General features: G+C 35.6%; 1 protein-coding gene across 1 annotated transcript in view; it reads right to left on the bottom strand.

The window, feature by feature from the left end:
• CAMKMT (calmodulin-lysine N-methyltransferase) overlaps positions 1-18,661 on the bottom strand; it is a 194,112-nt gene that overhangs the window by 174,057 nt on the left and 1,394 nt on the right. Inside the window, exons 2-3 of the mRNA XM_052689919.1 lie at positions 15,806-15,972; positions 7,038-7,102 (exon numbers count right to left, since the gene is read on the bottom strand). Coding sequence (XP_052545879.1) covers positions 7,038-7,102; positions 15,806-15,972 — 232 coding nt within the window. The remainder of the gene's footprint in view (positions 1-7,037; positions 7,103-15,805; positions 15,973-18,661) is intronic.

The raw sequence follows: 18,661 nt of genomic DNA on the forward strand, positions 1-18,661 counted from the left end.
TGTTAAAATGTGAAATATTTTTAAGAGCAAACTCTACAATACATTAAAAGAGTAAACTTAATTAACAACATTGTACATGTAAAAAGATGCTTACAATTGTTATCCTACCTTATCGCAATTAAAGATTTGATTAAGGTGTCATTAACAAAAGCAAAAATATGAAATTAATTAAAACAGTTCATACATTTCTCCCTCTACTAATCTAATTAACGATGTTACAACCTATCCAAGTTCCTTTAATTCCTTTAAACAGAAAGATCCAACTTGTCCAAATGGTAATTATTTAGCATACATGGAATACTTCAAAATGCTTTGGATTTCAGAAGGTCAACATCAGTGAGTGAAGGCAGAGTATGCCAACAGTTCACATAAAGACTAAGACAACAGATCTGATGCAGAATCCCACCTAGCTCAAAAGCAGGGCACCAAGGCAGAAAACATTGCTTCACAGTACAAAAAAAGCAACTGAAGTTACCCTAACACATCCATATATTTTTATCAAAAGGCTATCATTGGAATAGCCTGAGCAGGTGAACCAGTTACTATGACAGCTTCAAACTGATCAAGGAAGAAACAGGGTACTGAGAAGAGCTCAGCAGGACTTCTCTTCCTGCTTCGCTAAGCCGATGCCCTCTTTATAAGCACAGGTAGTGCGAGATGATTTTGGAATATGCAGTAGAAGAAAATATTTTAAAGAAAATAGACCCCCAGTGGCAGTTCTTCAAGTTTGTCAGAAGAATAATCAGATTTTAATAAGTTGGGAAAAGAATTACAGGACTGAACTTAAAACAAATGACTGACATTCCAAAAGAGAACAGTTTGATAAAAATAATTCCAGTAGCAAGAGTAATTTAAAAGGTACCTGCTTCTCCCCACACACTTACTTTCAGCAGCATTCCATAAGCTTTATGCCAGTTATGTCAATGTGGCTGCTTGGGATGATGCTCTAACTTGAACCAGTGAAGTGAATGGAACAGGGAGTGGGGCAAGGAAACAGCCATTTTTTCTTAAGCTTGATCATGATATGTTTTATTTAAAGTGAAGCTGCATAGTGAATAGCAAATTGCAGGTATCATAAATACGATAGTTCATTCAAAATGATGCACTTTGTTGCTAACCAAACCTTTTTCCACTCAATTTATTTTTAGTTGAAAAATTTTTCAAGAGGGTGTAAGATTCTGAAATGGTAAACAATATAAAACTGCCACACAGACAGACAGAGAGAGTACTCAAAAGACAAAGAGTAGCAGGTTCTTGAGGTGAGTGAGGTAGGAAGCCTCAGTCAGTATGTTCTTCATGATAGAAAACAAGAAGTCTCCTCTAAAAAAAGAGCAGAAATCCACACAGCAACATCTGAGAAAACATACTCTTTTCTTGTTGAGCCTAAGAAATGCTACGCAAAATACAGGTGAAACTCTACTATGATAAAGGATGCCATCCTACGCTGCTCCCCAAGCATGGTAACTCAGTAGCTGCCACAAATTCTCCATGGAGGAGCACAGGTAACTTTGAGTCACTCTGTGAGAACTAAGAAGACACAGGTAGGTGTCCAAATCAGATACTACAACTGGGAAGAAAAAATAGCTTCTACTTATATAGTTATTTGGAGGAAGGAACACAGAAGGAAAAGATTACCATTTAAAAGCTGATATTCTTTTAAGTTGAATCCAAGTTACACATTTAGCATTTTTAAATTAGCAGTTTTAAAATGAATACAATAAAAAAGTGGACCACAATTCATTTTCTTCAACATCTTTCCTTGAGACTTTTTCCAAAAAGAGTGGACTGAAAATTTAAGAAAAAGCCTTTTTCTTGTTACTTGCTAGCTTCCTAATTATTTTCTTGAAAAATACAATATAAAGGGACAAAAGTGTTCTTCAACTTAGCTAGCTCACTTATGGAAAAAAAATTCACATTTAAAAAGCCAAATTCTTTCAACATAAAACATATTTTGAAACAAATTTCTAAAAGTAGCACTAGTGCAAACAAAAACAGTTCAGAAGATGGCAAGTAGATGTTTTGAAATAAGAGCTGTATCCAGACATATTTTACTCCAAGCTGTAACATCTTTCAGGAAAAAAGAATTAACCTCAAAATTAGGAAAAAAAAAAAAAAAAAAAAAAAGATTATATAACATATATATTTTTCTAGATTTCAAATTGTCTACCTGTTCTTCCTACATGAACAGAAGCAACAGAACTCAAAACCATTAAGCTTCCATCCAGCCAGTATTGAAAGCTCAAGTCTTCAGGATGTAGTTGACCACAGAAACAGCAATTTTGCAATGTGTCTGGAAAGCTCTGTAACTGTAGCACCCTCTGCTGCTTTTTCAGTTCCAAAACATGTGATTGTACACTACTAAGTAGAAAAGGAGTATGTATTGAGCATGTTTCTTGCAAATGGTTATACTGTCAACCAACATTAGGTGTAGTTTACAAGACAGTGTTTTATTACTACACAGAGCATATTTGCAATTTATACTACATGAACACAAGAATACCTTGCTCCTATTTCTGTGTTAACATTCTGTAAAGCAGAGTTTTAAGAAGGCAGTGAAATAAAATGTGCTTTGGGATTTTCATCTGGTAGTATTCCCAAAACACACTTTATGTCATTGCTTAAAATTCTGCCTTACAGACATTGCATCTTGCTTAGACTTGTGGCAATTAGTAAATATCTATCTATCGTATATTGGCCCTTGATCATTTAACTGAAATTAATGCATAATTTGAAGGGATAGGATTAAAGAATATACATAATTTGAAGGGAAATGATTATACAAACTCTTCAGTCACAACAGCTTTCTCCTGTTACTAAAACAGTCAGTGGAAGGAGATCATTTATGTAAGTTCATTCCTGAATTTCTCCTGGTTTTTGGGAAGTCTTTCACAGAAGAGATTTCCCCTGAAAGGATGAACGTGGCACGTGGCTCCCAGAGCCAGCTGATGCTACCCCATAGTGCCACCACTCAGCCTTCTGCCTGGGATCCATCAGTTCTTTTAAAAGGATTGTCTTATGACTAGAGATGGCCACAGGATGTACCATCTTTCAACAGATGGCATGCTGTTGTCTAAAAGGAACACACCAATCCTTTCCTCTATCTCAGCATTTTTTTTCCCCTGCTTCCTGTTTATGCACAGGATTAAAGCTGAATGGAATGCATTTAGCATTGCATCCTATCTGTGTGGAGAAGCTGTTTAGAGTTTTCACATGCAAACTGCTCTCTCACAGCAGATGAGCATGACAGATACCAAAAAAAATTTTACTTTTCCAGAAAAAAAAAAAGTAAAATTGCAGTGTCGATTTTCACTCATGACAACGATCCTACAATGAAAATGCATCTTTAGTAATGCTTCTTTAAAACAACAACAACAACAAAAAAACAAACAAAAAACATGAATACCAAATCCAAACAAGACTTTGTGCAATTTCTGGTGTCAACACTTGGGAGACCAGCAACATGCCATTTACAGCTACTGCACTTGGCTCCATCTTGTCCCTGAAGTCTTACTGGTTTAGGGCTGCACTTTAGGAAGCAGTCACAAGTATTCCTCAAAAGCTGCTTTCTGAAATTTTATATAATGCTGCCAGCTAGTGGCACATCTTATACTGAGTTTGTGTGTACTGGGAGCGTGGAGAAAATGGTGTTAACTGGAATCTGCTCTACTACTCTTCTTTTGACAGCATATGGTGACGTGGCCATGAGCAGAAAGATCAAAGTGAAACAGAAAGACTACAGAAATGCTCCCCCAAAAAGTTTGTTTTTTTTTTTTTTTAATGCAAAATACTTAAAAATATTATTAGAAACACCAATCAAAGATAACAAATGTTATTTGAAAGGATTCAAATGATGTAATATGCAAAATATTTCAGTTTTTACAACACCTTGTTTAACAGACAATTATTTCATGTTCAGTAGTCTGTAGCAAAATATTAACCTTCCTGATTCAGCATGGTAGTCAAAACACGCAGAACACTAAAATAATTAAATATTTTCTGATTATTTCAGCCCAAATCATTTAAATTTAGTGCCCTGTAAATAAGTTATGACTATGCAGCGCATCCTGAAAGGAACATTAAATTCTATAGTTATTCATAGATTTATTATTTATATCCTCATGGAGCACAATGCTGTTGATGGGACTGTTCAGTAACGGATAGCTCCACTAATACTGAATATTAGAAGAAATAATCTAATACTGTTAAATGCTAAAAAAAATACTTGTGAAATCTTTTTTAGGGCAGACTATCACCTGATAAAGTTGTTATTGTTGTAAATAACATCATATCACTTGTTAAAAAACAAAATCAAGTCCCAGCGTTCAAAATATAAGAACTGTAGTTACTCTACAAATAAAATAAAATAAAAAAAAGTGAAAGGAGGCAGGATTATCATCTTCCATTTCCACAGTGGATTATCACTAAAAGAAGCAAGAAATACACAGAGGCCAAAGAAAAAGTCATTTCAGATCAATGAATATGTGCACTCACATCATCCTATCAGCAATGATCCAAATAGAGCAGCTCAGTAGCACACAGTTGGGGGAACTTGGTGATGCAATACATAGCAGTTCTGGCTTGAACAGTGGGCACCTTTATTCCATAAGGACAGTAGCAAGGAAATATGATTATTACTACTATGCTTTATTGCAGCCTTCCATTACCTGAGGAGAGCTTATAAACAGAGGAGAGGACCAACTTCTTACATTGTCTTACAGAGATAGAAGAAGGGGAAATGGCTTTAATCTAAAGGAGTGGAGACTCAGGTTAGATATTAGGCAGAAATTATTTATTCGGAGTGTGACAAGGCTCTGAGGTTGCCTGGAGAAGGTGTGGATGCCCTATACCTGAAGGCATTGCAGGCCAGGTCAAACGGGACCCTGGAAAGCCTGATTTAGTGGGCAGCTACTCTGCCCACAGCAAGGGGTTGAAATCAGACAAGCTTTAAAGGACTCTTCCAAGCCATTCTGTGATTACACTTCAAGCCACTACCGTAAAGCTGTCAGAAAAATAACTAATTTACAGTTACCTTGATACAGTGTAATGTAGAGTGCTTAGTAAAATGGGCATAAATATGCACATCAATAGAGAGAGAGAGAAAGACATTTAAAAACAAGGAAGCAAATCTGAAAATTGCTTAGCAAACACTGTATAATGGCACAGCATAAACCTTCAAGGCAGTACTGAAGCCAAAGGGACAAATGTGAATCTTCATATATACAGAGAAACAGTAAGAACCACAAAAGCCATATTACTCCTAAGTTAGCACTGGCATTGTGCCTATTAGAGTGGTGAGTCTTGTTCTGCTATCTGTAATCAATAAGAAAGTGGCTGAAATACTGAAAAGGTTAATAAAAGAGTCAACAGCACATTTAACAATAGAAAAGCATATAAAACTTTAGAAGAGTAATTTATTTGTGTGTTAGCAAGGAAATTTGTATAGATCAATCACAATCTAAGTGCTTACACAAAGAACAAAGATAAAGCACCTAACAATACTTAAAGGTACAGTGCCTTGTTCCTCTCTTTCCCCTTATTGAGTAAAACTTATGAATAAAAAAAGTAAGTGGTTACAAAAGTTCCCTTAGTTCCCTATTTGAAGAATCTACAGCATCAAATCCCTTTAAATGCCTTCTCTTATATAACCAAAGCATTTTCTGCCAGATCCTAAATATCTTAAATCTAAATATTTTCTTTATCTAATTCATGATGCCTACATCTCTACCTGACATCAGCAATAATTACAAACGTGTTTTTTTTCCCCTCAGACTTACTCATTTGGATATTTATATAGTCCTTAGATATAATTTTCATTCTGAAATCATAAAAAATTTCCCTTCTTAACAAACTGAAACCCTAGTGTATTTTGTGGCAGGCCCCTGCCAGTATTCTCAATATTAATAACCAAATGAAAAGTAGCAAATTTTTCCATTTGAAAACAAAAGTTTATTTTATTTTATTTTTTTGGGCTAATGAAAAGCCCCTGTTTGTTGAAACAGCTCTGGAATACAAAGATGGGAGTTCTAAGATGAAATAAAATCTGCTCCAATACATGATTATCTTATAGCTTTGATAATGAAGAAAAGATACATGCACATTTGCTGAATATTTCATAGACTTACAGAGGCTCCCTAGCTCTGTTCTTTGAGTTTCCTTCTTTGACAGCAACCCCTCCTGAGAAATTAGGCAAAAAAGCCTTATCATAAAAGAAATATTTATATATCTGTAAATGTAAATTAAATAATGGTAATTATTACATTAAAAACATGTATAATTATTTTTATTTGGCTTCTTAGAGTCTGCTAAAATTTTATAATTGAGTCCATTAACAGCATGTAACGTTTTATTAATGAGTATAGAGAAGCAGAGCCAGACTGGGTCAGATGCTGAAGGTCCACTTAATGCTCATCTTGTTTAAGATTAATGCGGCCAGCAGCTCATGCTTAGACAAGAGTTCAAGACCAGGACAAAGATATCATCCTGCTGCCCCATTAATTGTTCTACCATCTAGCAATTCCTGAATCATAACCGATACTTTCATATTTAACAGCTACAGTGAATTTTTCCTCCATAGTTTTTCTCCTCTGTCTTTAGAGCCCACTGGATGTTCTACAAGCCAAAACATCCCATGGAGTGGAATTTCACAACTCGACAGTGCTTTCTTTTGTTTTTCTCTGGTATAAGCATCCCTTCTGCAGGACAGAAGTATCATTACGTTTCCCCTGTTTTTACACTGTTGCTCAGATATCGAGAGATGGCCACCAGCCAAGACAAATCAATGGACTAAACTCATTTTTTGCCCAACCCAGTTCAATTTCTCTGACACAACACAAAGATGAACTTGCATTGGGACATTTCAAGGATGTACACCCAAACAACATAAACCACATAAACCAAACTACATAAAACACTGCAATATGAAGTGCTACGGTAGTTAAATCAGCATATCTGATCACAGTAACGGGGTTTCTCAGATAAACGAAATGCAATTTCAGTTCTAGCACACAGTACTGTATCTAAATAAACAGCGGACTTACAGACATTTCCTGTGTTGTCAAAGCTTGTAAGAACATCTTTAACATTTAGGAGTCCGTTGTGCAACCTAGAAGAAAACAAACAGCAAATTCACCAGCATACAAACAACAACAAAAAAACCCACTTCAAAAAAAGAGGTTCACTGCACATGGTGTCCATTTCTCACCCACTTCTTTTCACAGATACTACTTTACCAACTAGAGGCAAAACTGGGAGACAATCAGTGGTCTTCAAAGATTTACCACTGAAATTCATGAATCAGGAAACCGTTCCTCAGAAACTAATAGTATATCTTTTTTTCTTTTTCTTTTCCAAAAGGAATAAGTTTCAGCCTAGTGGAAACCACATATAGGAAAGGAAGAATTTTAGTACAGCAATTTCTTTGAAGAGAAAGAGTATTTTTAAACAGCGGTCAACAAACTCCTATTTTTCTCCACAAAAACAAAACAAAAAAACAAAACAAAAAAAAAAAATCAAGAACATTTAAATAACATCAACAATTAAATCGATTCTGTTCAGTGAACTGCATTCTCTTTGGTTTTATATTTGTATAATTCAAGTGAAATGAACATTCAAAACTGGGGATAATTAACTAGATTTCATATAAGCTTCAAATTTTAGAGAACAGTGAGGAAAACTGTGGCAACTTGCAGGAGGAAACCACATCAAATTTGAGCATGAATTTGCTTAAGAATCTTCCTGTGTTACAGATGTCAAGCTAACTGGACTCCCAAAACATGAACTATAAGTGCATATATTTGTTAACTACTCCAAGCTAATTTAGGCCCAAAAGAAAAAAAGCTAGGAAATCTTTCACTCTAGAATTACATCACACAGGTCTTCCACAAACGCATACAAAAGCTCTAAAACTAATTTAGCAAGCTAGCAAAATGCAAAAATGCAGTCTTTTAAAGTTTCTAATACAGCTTCCAGGGGTGTTTGTGATCATACTAATTTTGAACAATTAATAGAATAAAAAAGCTTCAGCATTTACAAAATTAGTGCTCATTCTCTCAGCTTATTTTTTTTTTCCTTGATAGAACATTGCTGTAAAGATAGGAGAAAAATTTTTTTCACAGATATGAAACTGTGTATTTTTAGTTCCAAAAGATATTTGTAGCATAACATTTGTAATTAAACATTAATTTCTGAGAAGTACCAAATGTCAAATGGACTAATTCTTAAAGAAAAAAAAAAAGGGTAACAGAAACAGAAATAAGGTCACAGATGGGGACAAGAAAACATATGAAAGACATTAAAAGCATCCTTCAACTGAACATCAAAACTTTCCTTCTAGCTACATTAACAAAAACAAAAACAAATTCCTTGGTTGCATTTGAGGGTGGAAGCCTACAAGTATCTTGATGGAACTCCTGCACTAGAAATTCACTTTCTCTTCTCCCTTCTTTAACAAGTTTGGTTTCAGTCAGACTGGGCAACTTATCCAACAGAGTTAATCCAAATGAAGTCACAGAAAAATGATCAGGATTGGTAGTTCTGCTGCCTCCTTAGCATCCTAACTGTATAACCATGTGTATTTGTGACAATCTCAGGGTCTCCCATATGGTTGTGAATGTTTGTTCTCTGAACACCAGTAAGACTACAAGGAAAAGATGCAGAGATAACAAAAACAAAACAAGAAAACTTATCTTCGCTCAGTTTAATCCTCAAATAAGAAACTGATTTTTTTCTAATTCCTATGCATTCATAGTCCATAAATAAAAGAGATTTATCATTTAAAAAAACCCCTCCAAGTTCAGCAAACAGAGGAAAGGATGAACAATTTAGCACTATAGTACCAATATTTTTAACAGAACACTATGAAGAAAGAAAAATAGATGTGGAATGTCCTGGGCTAAAAAACAATACAATTTGTATCTCCAGGGTCAAAAGACAAAAAGCAAAATGGAAAACTGATACAATAATAGCACTGTCCTTAAGTTACCACCAAACCAAATTTCAGGCTGTTTCTAAAATAATGATTTTAAACTGGAGATGAAATTACATCTGCTTTACAAGTAAGGTAAGATTCCATGATGGATGTCTGCCCACTTCTGTTGTTCCCAAGGTTATCCTGAATTTTTGAAGATATTCTATTAAAATATATATATTTTTTAATTAAGAAATGAGTTTCATCTACAGTTATGTTTTTTATTTAGCTTTTGTTAAGGATCAGTTTTTCCTCTGATGACAGTTTTCTATGATTTAAATCAATAAGCACCCAAATTTGAAACATATTCTAGCATTTCATACTCAATACCCAAAAGGTTGTGACATTCAAGTACAAACACAACACACCCTAAATTTTGCTGTCTTAGCCAGTGGTGGCATTTTGCATTGAATACAGAGTCTCTTTCTCTCATTTGCTTTCTGGGTACCTTTTTCTTGCTTTTACAAATACCATTCATGGCAAGCACATATGTGACCCATAATTAAATGATGAGAAAGACACAGCTTTGCAATAAAGAACATCCTCCTCCTTCTCTATTCCAGTTCACACTCATCCTGAAATTGGTCAGGGTTTAACATCTGCTTCCTTTAGTCTGAGCAGCTCATGAAACCTTCACTGAACAAAAGCAAAGAGCAAACTCAACCACCTAGAATGAGAGGAGTAGCCATTATCTCAAGAGTCATCCAGATAGCAAAGCCACTCTTATTCTGGAAATGACATCTCAGATTTTACACATATTGCCATTACGGACAAATGTAAAGCTACTCCAAGTCAGTAACAAGTCCATCACAAATGGAATTCATAGACTAAAAGTTCCATTTATCTGTAAACACAGATATTCCCTAAACCTGAAGCCTGCCATCAATATCATACTATACACTATCACACACAATGTCATTCCTAAAACACAGCATTTCTAACTTGAGATCCAGAGCTCTACACTGCTTTACCCCAGCAGTTCTGTAAGTGTTGCTCCTTCTCGGCCTCACTCCATCAGCTGATCTTCCATTACCTAGCTCAGGAAAAAAAACAAACATGATGCAATACACATCACACCCTGTTTCTATAAATGCTTTTTATATTAGCAGCTTTCAACAGTATTTTGAAGAAGCTGCCCATGAAGCATTTGTGAAAAATCACATACACTATATTCTGAAAGTCAAGAAATCACAGGAGTTGGTAGCTAAATCTCAATCCCAAATGAATTCTCACAAATCTGTCTCCCATCAATTCTCACAGGCATCCCAAGTATAGAAAACCATTAATATTGAGTATATGAGTACTGGAATACACTACAGATGTTGCCCAGTGCAAGCAAAAATAGTTCAAAGCTACGATTGCTGAGATCAACATAGAAAGTACTTCACATGAGCATTAGTAAGCAACATACACAAAGGATTTCAGATCAGCATGGTTAACCTGATCTATGGCATTCTTATTACAAGTCTTCAAGGTACGGCATGCAAAAATTTCTATGGCTGAGGCAATAAGTTACAGGAGGCAAAATTAAGAACAATAGATCAATTTAATTAACATTTTTCCTGATACAAAGCAAAAATCCTTACTTTCAACTGTGAACGATGAACTTTGGATGTATAAAGTCATATAGGGAAAGGGACATAAGTATTAAAATATAATAATTCTTCCTCTTCAGTTCAGGAAGAGTTGCAGGCAATAAACTGAAGATAATAATTCAGTAGCTCCCCTATTAAGGCATGCTTTCCATCAATCATTATGAAACTAAATTAAGTTCCATTTCTTGCTTTATATTACTCTTCAACAGAATGAGGAAAGCAATACCATACTTAAAGAAAATGACAAAAATTAAGTTAAGCTATATGTATATAGTGCTTTGGAGTAGGTAGGAGAAACAACACATCACCATGTATTATTAACCTAAATACAAAAGAAAGCTAAGTGTTTGGGGAAAATGCAAGACAGAATAAGACAGCTGCTGCTAACGGGACTTTAAAACAAAGACTGCAGGGTGTCACCATCAGTTGTCACATCAGTCTAATGAGAACCTCAGAATTATCTATAAGCTTTGTTATCTGATCACAGAATCACAAGGTTGGAAAGGAACTACAATATCATCCAGTCCAACCGTCCTCCCATCATCATTACTACCATAGCTAGAGAATCATATCTCAAAGCACCTCATCCAGATAGATTAGATGCTTTTTCTGGGACAGAATATAGGAAAACAAGACAAACTTCTCTTTCACTTCAGTTTAAGATCTCAGCTTAATACAGTAAGAAATCAAAACAACAGCTTTTTTTATCTACAGATTCTTTTTATATGCTCTCTTGGACAATATGATGCAACCATTTTAGTTCAGTGCTGCCAAATAACTTCTTAGCTTTTTCCTCAATTCCTTCCTCCTGAGCCTAATATTTATGCTTCCAAATTCATATGCTGTCTCTTAGCATGCAATAATTTGAATAAGCAAGATTGTTACATCTTCACAAACTAGCCACAATACATAGGCAATATTCCTTCACATCTGCTTTCTTTCAATTCATGTCTAGACCTAAAAATAATAATAATAAAAAAAATCCCCTAACCATTAGAATTTCCAAATGCTATTAGCAGAAATACCCTACAGGAATATCGAGTGGAATTCAATCCTAAACCATATTCTAACATTTCACCTGCCATGAACAAATAACAAGTCTCTCATTTCTAAACCAAAAGTCTAGGATAATCTCATAATTTCTTCCTTATTTTTGCTATACTCAGAATAAAGGCACGACACTTTGCAAAGAACACTTTATACACTCTACAAAGATTTAAACATACCTGTAAGCTGCTGGCTTACAGGTAAGCTTCTTCTTTTCAGTTCAGCATTTCAGTATTTGAAACACCAGATTACTGATCAGTGGAAGATACTTTACCACAAAAATAACTTGCTTTTCCCTCTAACTGCTTAAAATGAGCCTACAATTTTAAACTAAATCTGTATCCTGAAAACGTAATGACATTGATGACTCATTTTTTAGCTTCAATTAAAAAAAGAAACAAAATAATTTTCATGTTTAAAAGACAGGCAGCATTGCCACAGGGAGATACTACATCGTTATGATCTGTGATGACTTCCAGAGGCATCCACAGCTCTGTGATTCTGTGCAATTCCATGCATGTAGCCACCCAATGCATAACATTAAGACAAAGATGTAGTGTGTAGATGCAACAAAGATATTACCGATCCAAGCAAGTCTCACTTAATCAGCAGAGGTTCTGAATCACAGGACAGGACATTTTTTTTAGTAGTGAAAAATAGCGTCAAAATGAAAAGTGCTCCTCAGATACTCCTTTCATACCCCAAAACTATTGTGAAGTATTTTAGTACTAAGGTTTAGGTATTCTTAAAAAACCACTTTCCACCAAATGCCATAAATCTACATTTCATTAAACAACAATCTCCAGTATGCTTAACAGGCCATTTGGATTTATTTATTTATTTTTTTTTAAAGTGCAATTTGCCTTACATGAGGTTCTCCTGGCTTCCTGTTTTGGAAGATTTCGTATGAAAAAATGATTCTAAAATATATGACTGACAGAAAAGCATTGCATAGGCTTTCCCCCCCCTGAAATGGAAACCCAGCCTGAATTTGGCTAGAAAAATGGCAGCTAATAAAAACAAGTTGCTTTGAGAAAATCAGAAAGTCACGTACACAACTGGTAGCTCCTACTGAAGCTTTTATTTGCCTAACCAACTGGTCCCCTGGTCCCTGCAGAACAGTAATTCCAGCTAGGTCATAGCATGTCTGAATACACAATTTGATCTGTTTTGATAGCCCTTGAACTGATATAGGTTGACCTTTAGACTTTTTGCCAAAAGCCACTATCAACCTTATGAACTTTCTAAAGTACCTAGTCTTGTCAAGATATTAGTTGACAACACTTCCAACATACAACATAAGCAATGAGCTATCCCAAAAAGATGTTAATACATAAGGAAAACATATGGATGAAAATTCAAAAGCACTTTTTGTCAGAGAAAGATGTTGCTATGAAAAGTCCCTCCTACTAGAGCACACAGTTCTAATTTACCTGGAAGATGTTCTTATTGCTAGCAATATGTTAATAACATGTTGCTGTATCTAGTTCAAACTGTTTCTATTAATGAAAATGATAAATAACATTTTGCCAACAGGAGAAGAAAAATGAAAGAAAGACTTAAGTTTCTAAGACATGCTCAGTTCTCAAAAAAAAAATAAATCAAGAAAGCTAACTCCAAGACCTATCTTCTAGACACACAAGTTTCAGCAAGGAGAACTGTTAAGTGCTGTGTCTGCTGAGTTGCTAAGTTTACCACCCTAAAATACCGCTTCTGCAAAAATGGGAAAGAAAATTTGACACAGACACAATAAACTGGATTTTAGTGCAGCTATTTATACTTTGACAAAGCACACAGTGAAGGAGAAAAAGGAGAAATTCTTCACCGACCTTCGATATTTTGAAATAGTAAATATATGCTGTCTGTTGTTACTGGTTCAACAAAGAAATGCAGAAGTACATAATTTCTGATCATTGTTCTTAAATGATCACCCTGATTACCACTTACAGCAATCATCAAGCATTCTCTAGGGAAAAAAAAAACAAAAAAACAACAAACAAAATGAGGGGAAAAAAGAAATCCTCACCAGGGGACAGTTTTCCATCACTTTCAATACATATTTTTTGTATTGAAATGGGAGCTTGCTCCAGCACAGAAAATATTCGTGAAACTATTTAGAAACTATTTTCTATTGGCAAAGCTCACAAAAGATAAAAATAAAATGCCTGTGCTCAGTAACGTAGTATACTGTGATGGACAATAATTAAGCCACACATTAAGAAACATGACTATGATCTAATAATTCGAGCTGTGTCCCACTATCAACGAAGTTACCCTGAGGCAAAAATAAATAAATAAATAACATGGTGTAACACGATGGAAAGTACAGCAATGACAGCAGAACAGCAAAGTCCTAAACTTCAGCAAGCAAGGACCCGTTCAAATGCAACAGCTATAGGCACACAAACAAAAGAATCTGCTTACCTTTGGAAGGCCTCAGGTACACAGGAATCTCCATTGAGATACCTCTGCCTCCACTGCCAGCCCTTAAACAAGGTCTGAGATGAGGTGGATCCTGGCTCCACCCCTTCCAGCACTCAGGTGCATTGCATGCACTTGAGCTCCTCTGTGTTGGCCCTGTCTTCCCACCAGGTGTTCAATCACTGCTTCAAGCTGTGACTTAACATTTCCACTACACATGGGAAGTGATGGAAACAGAAGAGCTCAAACACCACGTGACAGCGAGATCAGCCCAACATCTGCTTCACTTTCGCAGTGCCAGCACAGCTGAACTTTATCTTGTGTCATAACTTAAAATTCTTCTAAATAGTCAATCAAGTAAGTGACACCAAGTACTGCAAATCACAATAGTCAACTAAGGAGGCTGAATGAAGAAGTAAAAGACAGCAGTCTAAAGGACTTGCTCAGCCAAAATTCTATCGAATATTTCCTACTGTCAATGTGTTTCTGAAAACATACAACCAGGGAGCACAGACACTGCATAAAGAGATTAGGTAGACTGTGAAAACCTGGTAGAATCCCTTGCATTATTCAACAGCTCACTGGAAAAGTCCATATGCAAAACCATCCATACTTCCATCATAGTTAGGCAGAATTTTCAAATTGAAAGGTTATCTTCTGAAAACCTTTAGTTTCTGTAAGCTTAAGCATGAGAAAAAAAAAGCAATGTTAAAGCTTTGTAAAGCCTTAAATAATTTCAGACACGTCTTTACACTTTGCTGCAGATTTAAGACAAACCGCATGCAGTTGCTTTGTTTGTTTTTAAATGTTTTTGTTTATAACTTTGTAAAAATGTCAGAGTTTAGGGTGGTCGTTTTTTTTTGTTAGATCTTAGTTTCTGAGACTGACTCTTACTGATGGTCCTACTTAAACAAGAAGTGTATTACAAAATTTCTGTCAGTCAGACTCTCCAGATTTTACATTTTGCACAGAACACAAAGTCCGACACACTCAGCAGGCTTAATGAGAGGCTGTAGAACAAGTTTTGATTCAGAGATGCTTAAGTTACTGTTGCAGTGATACCTGTTGAGGCAAAACCAAGTTACAGGTATGCATAAAACTGTGAAAAAGCAAGAAAGAAAAAACACAGCAATGAATGGACAGAGCTATAAAGTTTTATGTTTTGTTACTGAGAATTTACTAACAATTCTTTCAGATTGTATTCTTTATCTTTCTTTTTATCTACTCTGATATAAAACCTATTCTTCCATTAGAAATTAACCCTTCCTGTACGAAGAGGAATTCTTATATTCTCTTGTTTTACCAGTTGGTTTCCAAACTATCATTGAGTTTCACAGGAATCTAGAAAATTCAATAAAATACAGATCACTAATAAAAAGCCTTCAGAATTTGATGAATAATATCACGTCACCAAAAATTTTGATTAAAATTATAAATAATAAATAAATTTCTTCAGTTTTTACCTCCTTTTTAACATCATGAGAATGCCAAAACAGAAAGCCACTGTAAGTACTTAACAAATGCTTGTCTTTGCATTCTGTTATAAGTACAATCATCAGTATATATTTCAAACTCAGGCACTTAACTGAGAGGTACTGAAAAGAAAATCTAAGCAAACAACACCACCACAGACAACCTGCTTTATGTAATGAACAACTACAGATAACATCTAACAATTCATTTGTAAACTACGTCCTATTTTTACAGAACCCTGCAAGAATGAGAATAAATTTTATACTCTGTGCAATATCTTAGGAAGTACTTAAATGATGATTACCTTATGGACACACTATACTCAGGATAAAAGATGCTTTTATACTGAACCCAGATCCCAGTTTCCTCTTCAGTATTCTGGCCATCTACTGAAAAGAGATTGAACGACGTGAATCTTCTCACAGACACTTGTTGGAGATGCACATCTTTCAAGTGCTTTTTCTTCAGAACCTTTGAAATGAAGAATAAATTAAACATTAAGAAAAAAACTTTTCAAGAAAAGAACAAATACAGGCTTCTTTAACTATAAGACAAGAATGGCATCAACCACAACAGCTATGTTGCTAGCTAATAGCTATGAATAACTAGTCCAAGCATGTCAAGCCTGAGAAAAATATTCACTACAGGAGTCAAGAGAATGGATTACGAATGTATTATGTCTCAAGAACTCTAAAGCAAATGTATTGTGTTCCCAAATAAAGTTGCTTTTTAAACTCTGCCTCCAGCAAACCCATGCCAGAATTAGATAGGCAGATTGAGTTCTCTCCTGCTCTTGAATCACCACAACAGAAGTCTGACAGACCAAGCAGGGCTTTCACCATGCAATTTCGGTCCCACTCACTGTCCCTGTGAATGAAATGAGAAAGCATAGACGTCTTCCATGGAATTTAAATGACAGCTCCAAACCATGATCCTCAGGTGCTCTTGTGCTATGTTTTTGCCAGGTAAATCACTTACTACCTCGGAAGTCAGCTGCTGACAAATTTGCCACCTGTAACAGTCTCCAGACTTTGAGATACTACAACTACAAATCCCATATCATTGGCCAACCTTTCCACAAGCCTCAAATACACTGACAGCACCAAATCCAGCACTAAGAAGCCAAAGAAATCAAAGCAATAGCATAGGCGGAGAACGTGGCCACTTACATTTTTTGTAGTAGCTACAAGAATTAAAATATTTGCTTAGGAAAGGGACAATACGAGCCCACTGTCCTGCATAGCATGCTGCACTCGACCCTGCTTTCCAGGAGTGTGTTACCAACTCCTCCATATGGGAAAGCCTGTGCCCAGCTTGTTCAAGCTGTACCACCATGACAAAGGCAACTAGCATTTTCATGCCACACATAAAGGGTAATTCTTCAGGTCAGCGATGTGGAAGGAGAAGAGAAGTCCTGGATGTAAGTTCTTTCTTTTAACAATGGACAAAAAAATGTAAATAATCACCACAACAGTTTTCAAATCAAGGTGCATAAGCACTCCACAATGATGAAAAAATGGAGCAGAAAATAAACTCATCACTAGAGATGAATAGAGCTGCATGAGATAGCTCTATTGAGTAGGAGCACACTGCAATTTTCATGTTTTTGCCAACTAGAGCTAAATCTGAAGTCAAACAAGAAGCAGCTCTCCAGAAATGGAAGCTTTGCATACTGAATGCGTACAAGAAAATAACGGGTCAGTGATTTTTGCTGCACCCAACCTTTGTCGACCGTGCTTTAACTGGAAATGCACTCAGATCCAGCAGCCTTACAATTTGGTGCCATGACCTATTATTTTGTAGAATACTTGGAAGTACTACATACAGGAGCAGAACAATTGTATTTGCTATGCTGTTAGTTTCTAATAGCAGGTCTGATGCATCAGGCTTATTGCTTTTGGATCTTTTTTTTATCAGCAGGGCTCAGCATATGAAAGGCACAGGCATTCTTATCAAAATATTAAAAATGGCTGTGTGCTGTCCACACCATTTCTTCTACTCATGTTATACAAGAGAAAAATACAAACACAAAGAAAATCACAAAACTATCAAAAAGGGAGAACTGAATTAAAAGACAACCAGAATATAATATAATAGCAGTATATCTTGAAATGAAACACCTTGACAACTAAAGAAATCCACCAAGACCTAATTTTTAGAAAAGAATGTTGTTTGGAGGCTTTCTTAAAGCAAAAGCAAGACATTACTAACAGGAAAAAAAAATCCAGCAGTGACATTTTTCTGTTTTGTTGCTGTTATTGCTGTTGTTGTTCTACAGAGATATCTTCTACCTACTCTGTAAAATATATTCTCTAGATTAGTAGAAAATCTAATGAGTATTTGAGCACTCAAAAGAACATTTTTCTCTCAGCCTCAAACTAGAATTATGAGGTCCAATATTAGAAAATTATAACAGCAGGTCAAATCTTTTAAAAACCTAAATATAACTGAGAAAGCAGAGCACAAGGGAAGAATATGTTGCATTATTTATATTTAACTCTGCATTTTCACATTAGGATCAAAGTATCTTTTCTTAGTCAGCTCTTAAAAGCATCACAATTTTTGTTACAGTCTACAAAAACAGCCTGCTGTTCTGCATAATCCACCACCACCAAAACAAACAAACAAAAAAACCAAACAACAGAATGTGACAAATCTACTTAAACATCTAATTCTATTTCAAAAACTTTGAAAAATGGTCCTCTGTAATTTCATGGTGCCCTTTCAGTGAACTTGAATCTTCCAAATTTCCTGAATGCTGCCATTCTAAATGGGTATCTGCCAGGGACCTATAAAACCAACAGGATGGATGTATTTCCAGGTTTTTGCAATGTATGTGGGCTTCAGCTTACCACTAGTCCTGAAGATGCTGGGTGCATCTGTACCAACATCCCCACTGCTTTAGGACAACTCAGTCACTGCAGAGAAACTTAACTCAGAGGCAGGAATGAGCTCAAATACCATCTGCAAGCTTCAGACTCAAAAGAAATCAAACTCAATAACCCCGCAGATTTGTTCAAGTAATCCACTCCTGCTTACTTCATTGTAAGAGCTCTGGTCTACTTGCTCGTTTTGAACCTGCATAGTCCAGTGGATATACAGTACTTCCAAAAGACAATAAATAAACAAACAAATAAATAAATAAAAGAAAGAGCTATCT

The sequence above is a fragment of the Tympanuchus pallidicinctus genome, unplaced genomic scaffold (genome assembly GCF_026119805.1).
Source record: "Tympanuchus pallidicinctus isolate F22 unplaced genomic scaffold, pur_lepc_1.0 scaffold1, whole genome shotgun sequence".
Classification (NCBI taxonomy): Eukaryota; Metazoa; Chordata; class Aves; order Galliformes; family Phasianidae; genus Tympanuchus; species Tympanuchus pallidicinctus.